This window comes from Melospiza georgiana, chromosome 28 (assembly GCF_028018845.1).
Source record: "Melospiza georgiana isolate bMelGeo1 chromosome 28, bMelGeo1.pri, whole genome shotgun sequence".
NCBI classification, from domain to species: domain Eukaryota; kingdom Metazoa; phylum Chordata; class Aves; order Passeriformes; family Passerellidae; genus Melospiza; species Melospiza georgiana.
The window spans coordinates 879,241-895,770 of NC_080457.1; the positions used below are offsets into that span (position 1 = coordinate 879,241).

A 16,530-nucleotide genomic window follows, 5' to 3' on the forward strand; every position below is an offset into this window, starting at 1 on the left:
CTGAGCCGTGCCAGGGGTGACACAGCGCTGTGGGATGGCATTTCAGAGCAGGGACAGGGTGACACAGCGCTGTGGGATGGCATTTCAGAGCAGGGACAGGGTGACACAGCGCTGTGGGATGGCATTTCAGAGCAGGAACAGGGTGACATGGAGCTGTGGGACACGGAACCAGCCCTGGCATCTCAGAGCCGTGCCAGGGGTGACACAGCGCTGCGGGACACAGAACCAGCCCTGGCATTTCAGACCCGGGACAGGGAACCAGCCCTGGCATTTCAGGACAAAGGAGGCGGCACTTGGGGACCTTTCAGGGTCCGGATGGGATTTCTGTGCTGCGGAGGGCAGAAATACAAAGATTTAATTCAGCCCCCGCCCGTGTCCCCCCCCCCTGGGGCCTCTCGGTGTCACCCGCAGGGCTGGGACAGGCCTGGGGTGTCCCCAGGGTGGGGACCTTGTCCCTCGTCCCTTGTCCCTCGTCCCTTGTGGCCTGCGGCTGGAGCAGGGCTGGTCCCCCCACCCCGGTGCCGTCGGCGACCCCTCCCCGCTGGGGACACAAGGACCGGGACAGACGGACAGACGGACAGACGGACAGACGGACGGACGGACGGACGGGGAGAGGCGGGGATGGAGAGGGGCTGAAGGACGGACAGACAGCGCAGGAGGAAAAGCGATGGAGGCGCTGAAGGGCTCGGGGCGAGCGCACCCCAAAAGCGCTCGGGGGAACCGGAGGGTGTCGGGGGGTCCCGGGGGGTCCCGGGGGGGCTCTCGGAGGCTCCGGGGGCTCTCGGGCTTTGTGTGGCGGCGGGCGGCGGCGGAGGGTGCGGGCTCGGCCGCTCCGTGATGCTCCGGGGGCGGGGATGGTGATGATGATGATGGGGAGGAGGAGGAGGAGGAGGAGGGGAGGGACTCGCAGCCTTTTCTGGCCCCGCCGCGGCGGAGAGCGGCAGAGCTCGGGCAGCCCGGCCGCGCTCAGCTCCGCTCCGCTCCGCTCCGGGGGCGGCACCGGCGCCGCTGCCCCGCCATGGCCGGGCTCCTGCCGCTGCTGCTGCTGCTGCTGCTGCGGGCGGTGAGTGCGGGAGGGGAGCGGCGCCCGGGGAGCCCCCGAGCCCCGCGGGGAGGGGATGGAGCGTCCCGGCGGCACCGGAGCGGCACCGGAGCCTCCGGGGCACGGGGAGTCCCCGCGGCGGCACCGGGCGGGGAAGGGATGGAGGGGCCCGGGGGCTTCACACGGGGGGTTCGGGGGTGCCGGGGGCTTCACACGGGGGGTTCGGGGGTGCCGGGATGGGTGAGGAATGGGGACACCCCGAGCGGGGCTGGAGAGGAGCCGGGCAGAGCTCTCGGGGTGCGCAGGGAGCTGGGTGGGGATGGGGGTCCCGCAGCCCCTCCGGTGCCGCTGTCCCGGCTCTGGCTCTGCAAAGGGTGACGGAGCCGCAGGCGAGGGCAGCGGGGACAGAACCCCCCCAGCACCTCCATCACCGCCCCCCGCGCACCCCCAAACCTCTCCCGGACTTTCCCGGCTCCGAACGGCCCCGGAGCTCCGATCAGCCCCTTCTGCCCCCGGCAGAGCCCTCGCTGTGCGCTCCAGACAAAAAACTTCAGGGCAGGGCAGGGCAGGGCAGGGCAGGGGGGCAGCAGAGAGGGGAGAGGGGCCGGGGGGGTCCAGAGCCGCAGCTGGGGCAGGATCGGGGCTGTTTGGGGGCCGGGATTTGCCGGGGGTCCCAGGGGGGCTCTCAGGCAGCCGGACACCCCTCGGGCAGGGTATTAAAGGCGGAGTTCAGGGCTGCGGAGCGGAGCGGGGCTGGCACGGCCCCTTTCCCCTTCCTTCCCCCGTCACCCCCTGGGCATCGGGGTGCCCAAAATCGGAGCTGTCCCGGCCGGATGGATCCCAACCATTCCCCGCTCCGGGCATCGCCCTCCGCCCCCCCCCGGCCGCTGCGGATGTCCCCAGATCGCCACTGCCCCGTCCGGGGTCACCTCCGGGGCTGGCTCTGCCCCGCGGGGCTGCGAGTGTCGGGGGGACATCGGGGACCCGGCTGTGCGCCCCCAGCTGTGCCCGCACCCCGAGACCCCCCGGGACCCCCCGGGACCCCGCGCCCCCCGCTCGGTACCTCCAGGTCCAGCCGGAGCCGCGGGGCTCGGACGCGGCTCCCGCAGCTGCCCAAAGTTCGGGGATCGCTGCGAGCGGGGCTTTGGGAGCCGGGATTTGGGATTCGGCCTCTCGCAGAGCGGGCTCGGCCAAGAGAGGCAGAGCTGGCTCGGATCTCGGATCTCGGGTCTCGGATCTCGGGTCTCGGGTCTCGGGTCTCGGATCTCGGGTCTCGGGTCTCGGGTCTCGGGTCTCGGGTCCCGGCTCCGGCTGGAGCATCCCCTGCCCCGTGCGGCCGCTCCAGAGCTCCCCAGTCCCGCTCGCAGCGGCTCCGTCCTCACCCGCAGCGCCTGCCCGGCCTCAGCCCCCCCGAGCCGCCTCCAAACGCCGCTCGGAGCTTCCAGAGGTGCCGCCCGCGCCCTCGGGGCCGGGCCAGCTGTCCGGATGCTTTACGGCGTTCATTCCGCGCCTTTGTCACCGCCGGCCGCGCTCACGACGCGGCGTTTCCGCGGCCTGAGGTGGCCCAGGTGCCCCTGGCCGGGCTCGGGGGGGCTCGGAGCCCCCAGCCCCGAAGGGAACCCCCGGAACGAGGGGGCCCCGAGGCACCTGGAGCGGGGAATCGCCTCTAATGCAGGGAGCGTGGGCGGGGGAGCCGGGATGGAGGGGACAGGTGGCCTTGGAGAGGGACCGGGTGGGCCTGGAATGGACCGGGTGGGCCTGGAACGGGACCGGGTGGGCCTGGAGTGGGACCGGGTGGGCCTGGAATGGGAGCGGGTGGGCCTGGGTGGGCCTGGAGTGGGACCGGGTGGGCCTGGAGTGGGACCGGGTGGGCCTGGAATGGGACCGGGTGGCCCTGGAACGGGACCGGGTGGCCCTGGAACGGGACCGGGTGGGCCTGGAACGGGACCGGGAGGGACTGGAATGGGTCTGGGTGGGCCTGGAGTGGGACCGGGTGGCCCTGGAATGGGAGCGGGTGGGCCTGGAGTGGGACCGGGTGGGCCTGGAACGGGACCGGGAGGGACTGGAATGGGTCTGGGTGGGCCTGGAGTGGGACCGGGTGGCCCTGGAATGGGAGCGGGTGGCCCAGCCAGGCCCGTCCCAAGGGGGCAGCTCGCAGCTGTGGGGGAGATGGGAGATCTGGGATCCGGGGGAAAGATTTGGGATCGGGGGAAATTCTGGGGTTGGAGGTAGATCTGGGATCAGGGGAAGGTCTGGGATCCCTGGGAACTCGGGGATTGCGGGATGGTCTGGGATCTTTGGGTGCTCTGGGATCAGGGGAAGATCTGGGATTGATGGAAGCTCTGGGATCAGGGGAAGCTCTGGGGTTTTTGGATGCTCTGGGATCTCTGGAAGCTTTGGGACCAGCCAGATGCTCTGGGATCAGGGAAAGCTGTGAGATCTCTGGGATCTCTGGGATCGTGGGATGCTCTGGGATCAGGGGATGTTGTGACATCCTTGGAAGCTCTGGGATCCCTGGAACCGTGGGATGCTCTGGGATCCCTGGGATCATGGGATGCTCTGGGTGCCCCATGGCCCAGCCCCATCACCACTCACACCCAGCCCCATTCCCAGCCCCTGGAACCACATCCCAGGGATCTCTGAGCTGCCAAACGCTGCCCTGGAGGAGCTCGGCATGGGCCGTGCCCAGCGTGGCCCCAAAACCCCAAATGTGCCCCACACGTGTGGGCGCTGCCTCACCCCAAACCATTCCCAGGGGACATTTTGGGGTGCTGGGAGGGTTCCCCGTATTCCAATCCCTCCTTGCCTGCCTGGAGTGGGAAAAGGAACTGGGAAAAGGGGGTGGAAAAGTGTTCTGGAGAAAGGGTTTGGAAAAAGGGGGTGAGAAAAGGGGCTGGGAAGAAGATCTGGGAAAGGGGATGGGGAAAGGGGATGGGGAAAGGGGATGGGGAAAAGGGGATGGGGAAAGGGGATGGGGAAAAGGGGATGGGGAAAAGGGGATGGGGAAAAGGGGATGGGGAAAAGGGGATGGGGAAAAGGGGATGGGGAAAAGGGGATGGGGAAAAGGGGATGGGGAAAGATCTGGGAAAGGGGATGGGGAAAGGGGATGGGGAAAGGGGATGGGGAAAGATCTGGGAAAGGGGATGAGGAAAGGGGTTGGAAAAAGGGGCTGGAAATAGAGCCTGGGAAAAGGGGCTGGGGAAAGGGGCTGGAAAAAAGATCTGGGAAAAGGGGCTGGAAATAGAGCCTGGGAAAAAGGGGCTAGAAAAGGATCTGGGAAAATGTTCTGGGAAAGGAAAAAGGGGCTGGGAAAAGGAGCTGGAAAAATGATCTGGGGAAGTGTTCTGGGAAAGGGGCTGGGAAGAGGGTTTGGAAAAAGGGGCTGGGGAAAAGGATCTGGGAAAATGATCTGGAAAAAGGGCCTGGGAAAAATGATCTGGGAAAATGTTCTGGGAAAAGGGTCTGGAGAAGGGTTCTGGAGAAGGGCTCTGGAAGAAGGCGCTGCCAGGGCGGGCTGGCGGGGAGGGGGAGCGGGAGCGGCGGGGTAATTGGAGCACTTTGTCATTCAGCCGCCTGCAATTGGCGCTCCATTGTCTCGGCCCCGCCGGATGAGGAGCCCCGAGCGCCGCTCCGAGCGCGGGGACGCGGCCAAGGCGCTGCCGGGGCCGCCAGACGCTCCCGAGGGGCTCTGCCAGCATCGGCCGGGGCTCGCTGGGCGGGTGGGTGGGTGGGTGGGGGGCAGAGGGGCCGGGCAGGGCTGGCACCGGCTGTGGCACCGGGCTCCTGCACCCCACGGCGGGTTCGGGGGGCAGCTCGGCCCTGCAGAGCCCCGAGGGGTGTCGGTGGCGTTCAGGTGTGGTGCCAGGCGGCGTTCAGGTGTGGTGCCAGGCCGCACCTGTCAGGTTGTGCCCGCAGGGACACCCGGTGTCACCGGGCGGGGAGGGGAGGTCACCCAGGCTCCTGCTGCTCCCTCGGCTCCCCATTTGTGTCCCGTTTCCCAGCGGGTTTTGGGGGGCAGAGGAGCCCCCCCAGACCCTCCGTGGGGACAGGGATTCCTCCTCTCCTCTGCCATTCCCAGGCTGGGCAGGGCTGAGCCCCCCGAATGGCTCAGGGGAGGTGGCTGAGGGAGGGACAGGGACAAAGAGCGGCCACATCACCCCCAAACCCCCCCGGGACCCTCCCGGCTCCCTCCAGCACAGATCTCAGCGGGGCCCTTCCCGGGGAGTGAATTTTTGCCTGGAAAAGCGCTCTTCTCCCCCAGATCAGCATTCAGCAGGGTGGGGTGTGCCCAGAGCGGGACCCTCGCGTGCTGTCACATCTGGGGGGTGACACGGGTGACACGGGTGACCTCTCGGCTCTGCTCTCCGCAGGGCCCCGGGGCCGGCGCCTCCCAGGACGATTGTGCCTCCAGGCTGTTCACGTTGGGCGGGGAGTGCTGCCGCCTCTGCAACGTGGGCGAGGGCGTGGTGCAGCCCTGCGGGGTCAACCAGACGGTGTGCGAGCCCTGCCTGGACAGTGAGTACCCGAACATCCCCCAAAAGTGTCACAGTGTCCCCATGTCACACCCCTGTGCGAGCCCTGCCTGGACAGTGAGTACCCAAACACGCCCCCAAAGTGTCACAGCGTCCCCATGTCACACCCCTGTGTGAGCCCTGCCTGGACAGTGAGTACCCGAACACCTTCCTTGTGCCCCCCAAAGTGTCACAGTGTCCCCATGTCACACCCCTGTGCTGACAGTGAGTACCCAAACACCCCCCAAAAGTGTCACAGTGTCCCCATGTCACACCCCTGTGCGAGCCCTGCCTGGACAGTGAGTACCCAAACACCCCCCAAAGTGTCACAGTGTCCCCATGTCACACCCCTGTGCTGACAGTGAGTACCCAAACACCCCCCAAAAGTGTCACAGTGTCCCCGTGTCACACCCCTGTGCTGAGCCAGGCGGGGCTTGGGGTGGATTCTGGGGAAAGGATGGGTTAAAATGGGGGATTCTGGGGAAAGGATGGGTTAAAATGGGGGATTCTTCCCCAAAGTGGGAGTTTGGGGTGTGGGCAGCGCTGTCAGGTACAGGGGAGGGGTTTGGGGTGTGCTCAGGGGGGTTTGGGGTGTGCTCAGGGGGGTTTGGGGTGTGCACAGAAGGGTTTGGGATGAGGATGGAGCAGACAGGAGGCAGAGAGGGGGCTGGAGGAGCAGAGCCAGAGCTGGAGGAGCAGAGTCAGGGCAGGGCTAAAAATACCTCAGCAGTCCTGAGAAATCGATGGACGGCTCTGCTTCCCTGAGCCCGGCCGGGAAACGGGGCTGGATCCCTCCTGGATGGGGGCACGGACCCCAGAGAGGGATGGATCCCGATGGCGATGGTTCCCACCAAGGGAAAAGCTCCTCGCCACCCTCAGCTCTTCCCCGAGAGGGATTTTGGGGTGTGGAGGGAAGGAAACCTGCAAATCCTGCACCTGTCCCTTGTGGGGATGGGGAGAGGAGCCCTGTGGGCCTGGAACCCCCTGGATCCCCCATTTAACACCTGGACCCCCCTGAATCCCCCCGGATCATGCTGGGTCCCGCTGGACACACCCAGATCCCCCTGGATCCCCCTAGATCCCTCTGGACATGTTTGGATCCCCCTGGACATGTTTGGATCCCCCTGCACCCCCCTAGATTCCCCCTGGATCCGCCCAGACATGTTTGGATCCCCCTGGATCCCGCTGGACACACCCAGATCCCCCTGGATCCCCCTAGATTCCCCCTGGATCCCCCTGGACATGTTTGGATCCCCCTGGACATGTTTGGATCCCCCTGGATCCTGCTGGACACACACAGATTCCCCCGGATCCCCCCGGACACGCCCGGATCCCCCCGGATCCCCCGGACGCCGCAGCCTCGGGCCGGGCAGGCGGAGGCAGCCCCGCTGCTGGCACGGCCTCCAGACTGCGCCCCAGGAATGTGGGCACGGCCCAGGGCCGAGGGTCCCCACCCGCACCCGGGGCTGCCTCCTCCTCCTCCGAGCGCTCCCTTGGCCGCGCTCCCGACCCTCGGGGGGAATCGTTCCGGAAAAATCCTCTGCGAAAAGCCCGGCCTTGCCAGAGCCCGGGGGGCCGCCAGAAACACCCCAAAAGGGGGGAACAGCTCTAATTCCCCCTTTTCCCCCATCCCAGCCCTGCCAAAGGCCAGGGGGCTGCCAGAAACACCCCAAAAGGGGGGAGATTGCTCTGATTCCCCCTTTTCCCCCCATCCCAACACCCCAGAGCCCGGGGAGCTGCCAGAAACACCCCAAAAGGGAGGGAATGGCTCTAATTCCCCCCATCGCAGCCCCCCAGAGCCCGGGGGCTGCCCATGATTTATTTATCCCCGCAGCCTCCGGGGGAAGGGAGGGAGGGAGGGCCGAGGGCTCGGCCCCGTTCGCTGCGGGGCTGTAATTGCTCAGCTCAGATCCCCTCGGCTGCCGCTGCAAATGTGCCCACTCAGCCGAAAGCCTTTCCTGGCCACTTCCCCGCTCTAATGGCGCCCATCAATAATTCAGCATAATGCGAGGCATGAGCCCGGGTTAATGGGAGCCGCGTGTGCCGCCCCGGGGCTGCTCCGGCGCTGCTGCTCGGGCACGGGGCTGGGGCTGCTGGGGCTGGAAACGACAGTAACAGCGCAGATGTGGCGGCCCCGGCCCCGGGAGTGGCCGAGGATGGGCTTGGGAGCAGCCTGGGATAGCGAGGATGGGTTTGGGAGCAGCCTGGGATAGCGAGGATGGGTTTGGGCACAGCTCAGGATAACGAGGATGGGTTTGGGCACAGCCCGGGATAGCGAGGATGGGTTTGGGAGCAGCCTGGGATAGTGAGGATGGGTTTGGGAGCAGCCTGGGATAGCGAGGATGGGTTTGGGAGCAGCCTGGGATAACGAGGATGGGTTTGGGAGCAGCCTGGGATAACGAGGATGGGTTTGGGAGCAGCCCGGGATAGCGAGGATGGGTTTGGATAGCGAGGATGGGTTTGGGAGCAGCCTGGGATAGCAGGGATGGGTTTGGGCACAGCCTGGGATAGCAGGGATGGGTTTGGGCACAGCCTGGGATAACGAGGATGGGTTTGGGCACAGCCCGGGATAGCGAGGATGGGTTTGGATAGCGAGGATGGGTTTGGGAGCAGCCTGGGATAGCGAGGATGGGTTTGGGAACAGCCCGGGATAGCGAGGATGGGTTTGGGAACAGCCTGGGATAGTGAGGATGGTTTTGGGAGCAGCCTGGGATAGCAAGGATGGGTTTGGGAACAGCCTGGGATAACGAGGATGGGTTTGGGAACAGCCTGGGATAGCAGGGATGGGTTTGGGAGCAGCCTGGGATAACGAGGATGGGTTTGGGAACAGCCTGGGATAGCAAGGATGGGTTTGGGAGCAGCCTGGGATAGTGAGGATGGGTTTGAGAGCAGCCTGGGATAGTGAGGATGGGTTTGGGAGCAGCCTGGGATAACCAGGATGGGTTTGGGAACAGCCTGGGATAGCGAGGATGGGTTTGGGAACAGCCTGGGATAGCAGGGATGGGTTTGGGCACAGCCTGGGATAACGGGGATGGGTTTGGGCACAGCCCGGGATAGTGAGGATGGGTTTGGGCACAGCCTGGGATAGCAGGGATGGGTTTGGGAGCAGCCTGGGATAGCAGGGATGGGTTTGGGCACAGCCCGGGATAGTGAGGATGGGTTAGGAACTACCTGGGATAGCAGGGATGGGTTTGGGAGCAGCCTGGGATAGCAGGGATGGGTTTGGGAGCAGCCTGGGATAACCAGGATCGGTTTGGGAGCAGGCCGGCAGAGCAGGAGGTGTCCCTGTCCAGGAAATCGGGGGGTTTGGGGTCCCTCCTGACCCAAACCATCCCGGGATTTTGTGACTCCAAATCCTCTGCAGGTGCAGGGAAAGCCTCAGGGCAGGGGCAGGACACCCAGCACGGGCACAGGGTGAGGAGGGAAGGTGTCGGGGATGGGGAAAATCCACTGCTGAGGGTGGGATGGAACCTCCATCACTCCCATCCCGCCCATTCCCTGGGGTTTGGGGCTTCATCCCCCCCCGGAGCAGCCCGAAATTCCTGTCCTGAGCAGCTCGGTGTCCCCAGGGAAGCTGCCGGGAGCAGGAATCATTCCCAGCACCACCCCTGGGGCCGAGCAGGGGTCGCAGGGACCCCCAGCCCCTTTTCCACCCCTGGCATTTCCCCGGGCTGGGCCGGGAGCTCCGGCGGGAGCGGGGGCAGCATCAGCAGCAGCTGCGCCCTCCAGCTGCCTCTTCCGGGGCTAAAAATATCCCCGAGCTCCTCCGGGAGCGGGCACGGCTCGGAACGGGCATCGATTTCCCCCGCAGCGCGTCCTGCGGGCTGAAACCGGAGCGCGGGGTCAGGCACAGTCAGCGCTGCCAGCGGGGACAGCGGGGACAGAGGGGACAGCGGGACCCCCGGGACCCCGGCAGGATGTGCGGGGAGAGCGATGGGGTGTGAGGGCAGGGCATGGCCCCGGCGGTCAGAAAGGGAATAAAATGGGGAATTAGCGCGGGGATGTGAGCAGAGAGCGCTGGGATGGACAATGGGGGCAGAGCAGCCAGGATGGGACCCGGGGGAATGGGAACTGGGGAGGGAATGGGGATGAGGAGGGGGGAATGGGGATGAGGAGGGGGAATGGGAATTGGGGAGGGAATGGGGATGAGGAGGGGGAATGGGAATTGGGGAGGGAATGGGGATGAGGAGGGGGAATGGGGATGAGGAGGGGGAATGGGGATGAGGAGGGGGGATGAGGATGAGGAGGGGGAATGAGGATGAGGAATGAGGATGAGGAGGGGGAATGGGGATGAGGAGGGGGGAATGGGATGAGGAGGGGGGAATGGGGATTGAGGAGGGGAGAATGAGGATGAGGAGGGGGGAATGGGATGAGGAAGAGGGAATGGGGATGAGGAGGGGGCAATGAGAATGAGGAGGGGGGAATGGGATGAGGAGGCAGGAACGGGGATGAGGAAGAGGGAATGGGGATGAGGAGGGGGCAATGAGGATGAGGAGGTGGGAATGGGGATGAGGAAGAAGGAATGGGGATTGAGGAGGGGGGAATGGGGATTGAGGAGGGGGGAATGGTGCAGGTGTCAATGGGAAGCTGAGCCTGGAATGATACTCCAAACTGGGAATTGCAGAGGAATTGGGATGAGGAGGCGGGAATGGGGAGAGAAATTCAGCCTGGAAGGATGCTCCAAACTGGGAATTGCTGGGGAAGGTGTGAATGGGCTGATGAGGAGGGAATGGGGAGGATGTCACTGGGAAGATGAACCTGCAATGATGCTCCAAACTGGGAACTGCAGAAGAATGGGATGAGGAGGCGGGAATGGTGCAGGTGTACACGGGAACGGGAGCCTGGAGTGTGCTGGAGCTGGGAATTGTGGTGGGAAGGGAGAAGGTGTTAATGGGAATTTGGGTCTGGAAGGATTCCAAACTGGGAATTGCAGAGGAATGGGGAGGATGTTACTGGGAAGCTGAGCCTGGAATGGGGCTCCAAACTGGGAATTACAGGGGAATGGGCAAGACGTGAATGGGATGAGGAGGCAGGAATTTGGAGGATGTTACTGGGAAGCTGAGCCTGGAAGGAGGCTCCAAACTGGGAATTGCTGGGGAATGGGGGAGATGTGAATGGACTGAGGAGCCTGGGAGATGAGGAGCTGGGAGTTTCTGTGGGAACGGGGAAGGCACCGACAGGAACGGGGAAGGCACCGACAGGAACGGGGAAGGCATGGACAGGAACGGGGAAGGCATCGACAGGAACGGGGAAGGCATCGACGGGAACGGGGAAGGCACCGACAGGAACGGGGAAGGCACCGACAGGAACGGGGAAGGCATCGACGGGAAGCCGAGCCCGGGGGGAGCACAGAGCCCCCTCTCGCTCTGACCCCAGAGGGAAACGAGGGAAAGCAGAAGCAGAGCTTTGATCCCACCCCCTCCCCGTCAGGCGTCACCTTCTCGGACACGGCGAGCGCCACGGAGCCGTGCAAGCCGTGCACGCAGTGCGAGGGGCTGCAGAGCATGTCGGCGCCCTGCGTGGAGACCGACGACGCCGTGTGCCGCTGCGCCTACGGCTACTTCCAGGACGAGAGCAGCGGCGGCTGCCGCGAGTGCCGCGTCTGCGAGGTCGGCTTCGGGCTCATGTTCCCCTGCAAGGACTCGCAGGACACCGTGTGCGAGGAGTGCCCCGAGGGCACCTTCTCCAGCGAGGCCAACTTCGTGGACCCCTGCCTGCCCTGCACCACCTGCGAGGACAACGAGGTGCTGGTGCGCGAGTGCACGGCCACGGCGGACGCTGAGTGCAGGGGTAAGAGTGTGCCAAGGGCGTGTGGCATTGTCACAGCTCTGGTGCCACTGCTGGGACATTCACGGTGTGTGCCATCGTCACCGCTCTGGTGCCACTGCTGGAATATTCCTGGTGTGTGGCATTGTCACTGCTCTGGTGCCACTGCTGGGACCTTCACAGTGTGTGGCATTGTCACGGCTCTGGTGTCACTGCTGGGACGTTCACGGTGTGTGCCATTGTCACCGCTCTGGTGCCACTGCAGGGACGTTCCTGATGTTGTTGTGCCATTGTCACCGCTCTGGTGCCACTGCAGGGACGTTCCTGATGTTGTTGTGCCATTGTCACTGCTCTGGTGTCACCGCTGGGACGTGCCCGGTGTGTGCCAATGGTGGGTGCCATTGTCACTGCTCTTCCTGATGTGGCTGTGTCATTGTCACCGCTCTGCTGCCACCGCTGGGATGTGCCCGGTGTGTGCCATTGTCACCGCTCTGCTGCCACCACAGGGACGTTCCCGGTGTGGCTGGGCCTGGGTTTAGGGAACTCTGCTGGGACCTGGCAGTGCTGGGCAAGGGAAAGGAGCTGGGGCTGTGTGTCTGTCCCCCTGTCCCCACTGGCATCCCAAACACAGCTCCAGCCCCATGGGAAAGGGGGAAAAAGGGGGAAAGAAGGGGCAGAGCAGAAGTCAGAGCTGTGCTGAGCTCCTGGAGGAAGCGGGGCCGCTCCAGGGGGAGATGCTCCCACCAGGGCTGATCCCACCAGGACTGATCCCACCAGGGCTGATCTCCCCGGGGCTCCTGGCCAGCCCCAGCCGCGTTCCCGGGCGGGCACGGCGTCACTCGGTGCCCCGAGCGTGGCACCACCAAAGCAGAAAGCTTTTCTTTCTTTGTCCCGGCCACCGCCCAGCCGGCCTGAGGGGCAGCTCCGCCCAAGGGTCGAGTAAATGGAGCCACAAGTCAGGGACACAGCGGTGGCTTTGTCTGCTGAGGGCCCGGGAGGGGCTTCCAAAGGGCAGCGGGGGCTGGGGCACGGCAGGGCAGGATGGCACCGGGACAGGGAAGGACAGGGCAGGATGGCACTGGGACAGGGAAGGACAGGATGGCACCAGGACACGACAGGGCAGGATGGGACAGGGATAGAGCAGGGCAGGATGGCACCAGGACAGGGAAGGACAGGGCAGGATGGCACAGGGACACAGCAGGGCAGGATGGCACAGGGACAGGGAAGGACAGGATGGGACAGGGACAGGACAGGATGGCACCGGGACAGGGAAGGACAGGGCAGGATGGCACCAACCCCCCTGTGACGACAACAGTGACACCACCGAAGCCCCAGGGCTGGCGGGGCACAATTCCAACCTGGCACAATCCCAGTTTGTCACAATCCCAGCTCAATCCTGATCCCAGCGTGGCACAATCCCAGCCTGGCACAATCCCAGCTCAGCACAATCCCAGCTCAGTCCTGATCCCAGCCTGGCACAATCCCAGCCTGGCACAATCCCAGAGGGCTGGCAGGGGCTGGCAGGGCGAGGTCCCAGCTCCTGGCACGATTCCCATCTCAGTCTCACTCCGGGATGGGCTGGGGGACGTGGCCTGGCCCTGGCACCGGAGAGGGCACAGGGAATTGGGGATGGGATGGGATCAGATGGGATCACATGGCATGAGGCACCCCCGTGTGCCCCCGGGACACGCCCAGGCGGCCCCGCGGCCCCCGGGACACGCCCGGGTGTGGCAGGATCGGGGTCACGCCCGGGCGGAGGCGCAGGGGCCGGGAAGGGAGCAAAGGCAGGCCCTGGAGCTGTGGGAGCGGCTCCGTGCCGGGCGTGGGCACCTGGGCGGGTTTGGGGACACCGGGGCCACCTGGGCTGCCCCAGGGCGGGTTTGGGGACACCTGGGCTGCCCCAGGGCGGGTATGGGGACGCCTGGGCTGCCCCAGCGTGGGTATGGGGATGCCTGGGCTGCCCCAGGTTGGGTCTGGGGACAGCTGGGGCAGTTTCCTGGCCTCAGGGAGGGTTTGGGGACACCTGGGGGGGTTTCTCTGCCCCAGGGCGGTTTTGGGGTCAGCTGGGGCGGCTCCCCTGGGTTTGGGGGCCGGCAGCAGGAGCTGTGCCCCGCGGGACAGCGCTGGCACAGCCACGGCCACCCCCGGCTCATCCTGACCCCCGTTCCCCTTCCCTCCGCCCCGCCAGGGCTCCACCCTCGCTGGACCACGCCGGCCCCGTCCCCGGGGGGCTCCGAGAGCCCCGAGGCCACCGCGGAGCCGCCGAGCACCGAGGACGGGCCCAGCACGGCGGCCGACACGGCCACCACGGTCATGGGCAGCTCACAGCCCGTGCTCACCCGCGGCACCAGCGACAACCTCATCCCCGTCTACTGCTCCATCCTGGCCGCCGTGGTGGTGGGGCTGGTGGCCTACATCGCCTTCAAGAGGTAGGACAGGGATCTGGGGAGGGGGGAGCTGTGGGACCCCTGCTCCGGGTGCCCCACGGCCACGGCTGCCACCACCGAGGGCACCGGGATGGGCAGATTGCCAGAACTGTGTGAGGGGTGAGGAGGGAGGTGGCAGCAGGATGGGGGACACACGGCACCCCTGTCCCTGTCTGTGTCCATGTCCCTGTTCCTGTCCTTGTCTCCTTGTCTGTGTTCCCGTTCCTGTCCCATCCCCTGTCCCTGTCCCATCCCCTGTCCCTGTCCGTGTCCCTGTCCCTGTCCCTGTCCCTGTCCTTTTCTCCTTGTCTGTGTTCCCGTTCCTGTCCCTGTTCCCTGTCCCTGTCCCACTCCCTGTCCCTGTCCCGGCACCAAGACAGAAACCAGAAAATGGGACAAACCCCAGAAAATGTGACAGGTCCCAGGGAAGGGGACAAAGTCCAGGGAAGGGGACAAACCCAGACAATGGGACAAACCCCAGAAAATGTGACAGGTCCCAGGGAAGGGGACAAAGCCCAGACAATGGGACAAACCCCAGGGAAGGGGACCGAGCCCAGGGAAGGGGACAAACCCCAGGGAAGGGGACCGAGCCCAGGGAAGGGGACCGAGCCCAGGGAAGGGGACCGAGCCCTGCCACCCCCGGGGGTGTCACCTGTGCGCCGCCGTCCCCGCAGGTGGAACAGCTGCAAGCAGAACAAGCAAGGCGCCAACAACCGCCCGGTGAACCAGACGCCGTCCCCCGAGGGCGAGAAGCTGCACAGCGACAGCGGCATCTCCGTGGACAGCCAGAGCCTGCACGAGCAGCAGCCGCCCGGGCAGGGCACCCAGGGGCCAGGTGGGGCTGCTGGGGCGGGCACAGGGCACCCAGAGGCCAGGTGGGGCTGCTGGGGCGGGCACGGGGCACACAGGGGTGGGCACGGGGCACCCAGGGGCCAGGTGGGGCTGCTGGGACACCCTGGGGTGGGCAGGGACAATCTGGGATGGGCAGGGACATCGCAGGGATGGACAGGGATGTCCTGGGGATGGATGGGGACAATCTGGGATGGGCAAGGAGGATGGACAGGGGATGGGCAGGAAGGATGGGCAGGGACACCTGGGGATGGGCAGGGAGGATGGGCAGGGACACCTGGGGATGGGCAGGGAGGATGGGCAGGGACACCCAGGGAAGGGCAGGGACAATCTGGGATGGGCAGGGACAATCTGGGATGGACAGGAAGGATGGGCAGAGACACCCAGGTAAGGGCAGGGAGGACAGGCACAGACACTCAGGGATAGACAGAGACACTCAGGTAAGGGCAGGGAGGACGGGCACAGACACCCTGGGATGGACAGGGACAATCTGGGACGGGCACAGACACCCAGGTAAGGTCAGGGACACCCGGGTAAGGTCAGGGAGGACGGGCACAGACACTCAGGGATAGACAGGGACACTCAGGTAAGGTCAGGGACACTCAGGTAAGGGCAGGGAGGACGGGCACAGACACCCAGGTAAGGTCAGGGAGGACGGGCACAGACACCCGGGTAAGGTCAGGGAGGACGGGCACAGACACCCGGGTAAGGTCAGGGAGGACGGGCACACCCCGGGCAGGCTCTCACACCGTCCCCCCTCTCTCCAGCAGCTCCCAAGGCGGACGGCAGCCCATACTCGGCGCTGCCGGCCAGCAAGCAGGAGGAGGTGGAGAAGCTGCTGGGCAGCTCGGCCGAGGACACGTGGCGGCAGCTGGCGGGGGAGCTGGGCTACAAGGAGGAGCTGATCGAGTCCTTCACGCGCGAGGAGGCGCCGGCGCGGGCGCTGCTGGCGCACTGGGCCGGCCGCGAGTCGGCCACGCTGGACGCGCTCCTGGCCGCCCTGCGCCGCCTGCAGCGCGGCGACATCGCCGACAGCCTGGCCAGCGACTCCACCGCCACCTCCCCGGTGTGAGGGCCGGCCCGGGGGGCTGAGCCTGCCCGGGGGGCTGAGCCTGCCCGGGGCCGGGGGGAGGCGCCGGGGTCGCCCCCGAGCAGCTCCCGGTGCCCTGATGGTGTTGGGGGGCCCAGCCCCACTCTGATCACAAATCCCGGCACCAGGGGGACATGGTGGGGTCACCCCCGAGCAGCTCCCGGTGCCCTGATGGTGCTGGGGGGCTCAGCCCCACTCTGATCACAAATCCCGGCACCAGGGGGACATGGTGGGGTCACCCCCGAGCAGCTCCCGGTGCCCTGATGGTGCTGGGGGGCTCAGCCCCACCTTGATCTCGAATCCCGGCACCGGGGTCACCCCAAGCAGGTCCCGGTCCTGGTACTGGCCCCTGATGGTGTTGGAGGGGCTCAGGCCCACCCTGATGACAAATCCTGGCTGCAGGATGGACGGACAGATGGACAGATGGACACGGAGAGACCGCCGTGCTCTCAGCCCTCACCTCCCCTCTCGTCCCTTCCAGCTCCTTCTCTCCCCGAGGCTCCTCTTTCTCCTGTTCCCCTCCAGCGCCCCGAAATCCAGCTGCTTTTACCCCAGAACGGGGCAAGGACAGGGCTGGGGTGCCCCAGAGCCGCTGCCCTGGGGTTTGGGGGCTCAGAGGGGCTGGGGGAGCGGACCTGGCTCCCGACACTGTGAAATTTGGGGTGCGGCTGCCCCCAGCTCTGCAGGGACTTGGGGGAGCAGCCGGGACCACCCTGGACTCTGAGGAACAGATTTTGGGGTGCCACGATCCCCCCGCGGGGGCTGCAGGGGACACCAAGGGGACACCGAGGGGACACCGAGGAGACACCAAGAGGACACCGAGGAGACACCAAGAGGACACTGAGG

General features: G+C 66.0%; 1 protein-coding gene across 2 annotated transcripts; it reads left to right on the top strand.

The window, feature by feature from the left end:
• The first annotated feature begins 1,018 nt into the window (after positions 1 to 1,018).
• NGFR (nerve growth factor receptor) lies at positions 1,019 to 15,666 on the top strand. 2 transcript variants are annotated; one of them, XM_058041760.1, is made up of 7 exons: positions 1,019 to 1,053; positions 1,104 to 1,125; positions 5,437 to 5,557; positions 10,984 to 11,343; positions 13,508 to 13,748; positions 14,420 to 14,580; positions 15,365 to 15,666. In XM_058041760.1, the coding sequence occupies exons 1-7, from the start codon at positions 1,019 to 1,021 to the stop codon at positions 15,664 to 15,666; spliced, it is 1,242 nt and encodes a 413-aa protein (XP_057897743.1). The 2 variants fall into 2 exon arrangements, with proteins under 2 accessions (XP_057897743.1, XP_057897742.1); XM_058041759.1 differs by lacking the exon at positions 1,104 to 1,125 and having other exon boundaries at positions 1,019 to 1,063; positions 5,413 to 5,557.
• The last annotated feature ends 864 nt before the right edge of the window (positions 15,667 to 16,530 follow it).

Bases quoted from the DNA above. Each gene is read 5' to 3' on its own strand.
- NGFR (XM_058041759.1), top strand. From the start codon at position 1,019: ATGGCCGGGCTCCTGCCGCTGCTGCTGCTGCTGCTGCTGCGGGCG. The intron at 1,064-5,412 runs GTGAGTGCGGGA...TGCTCTCCGCAG, and splicing joins TGCTGCTGCTGCTGCGGGCG to GGCCCCGGGGCCGGCGCCTC. The intron at 13,749-14,419 runs GTAGGACAGGGA...CCGTCCCCGCAG, and splicing joins GCCTACATCGCCTTCAAGAG to GTGGAACAGCTGCAAGCAGA.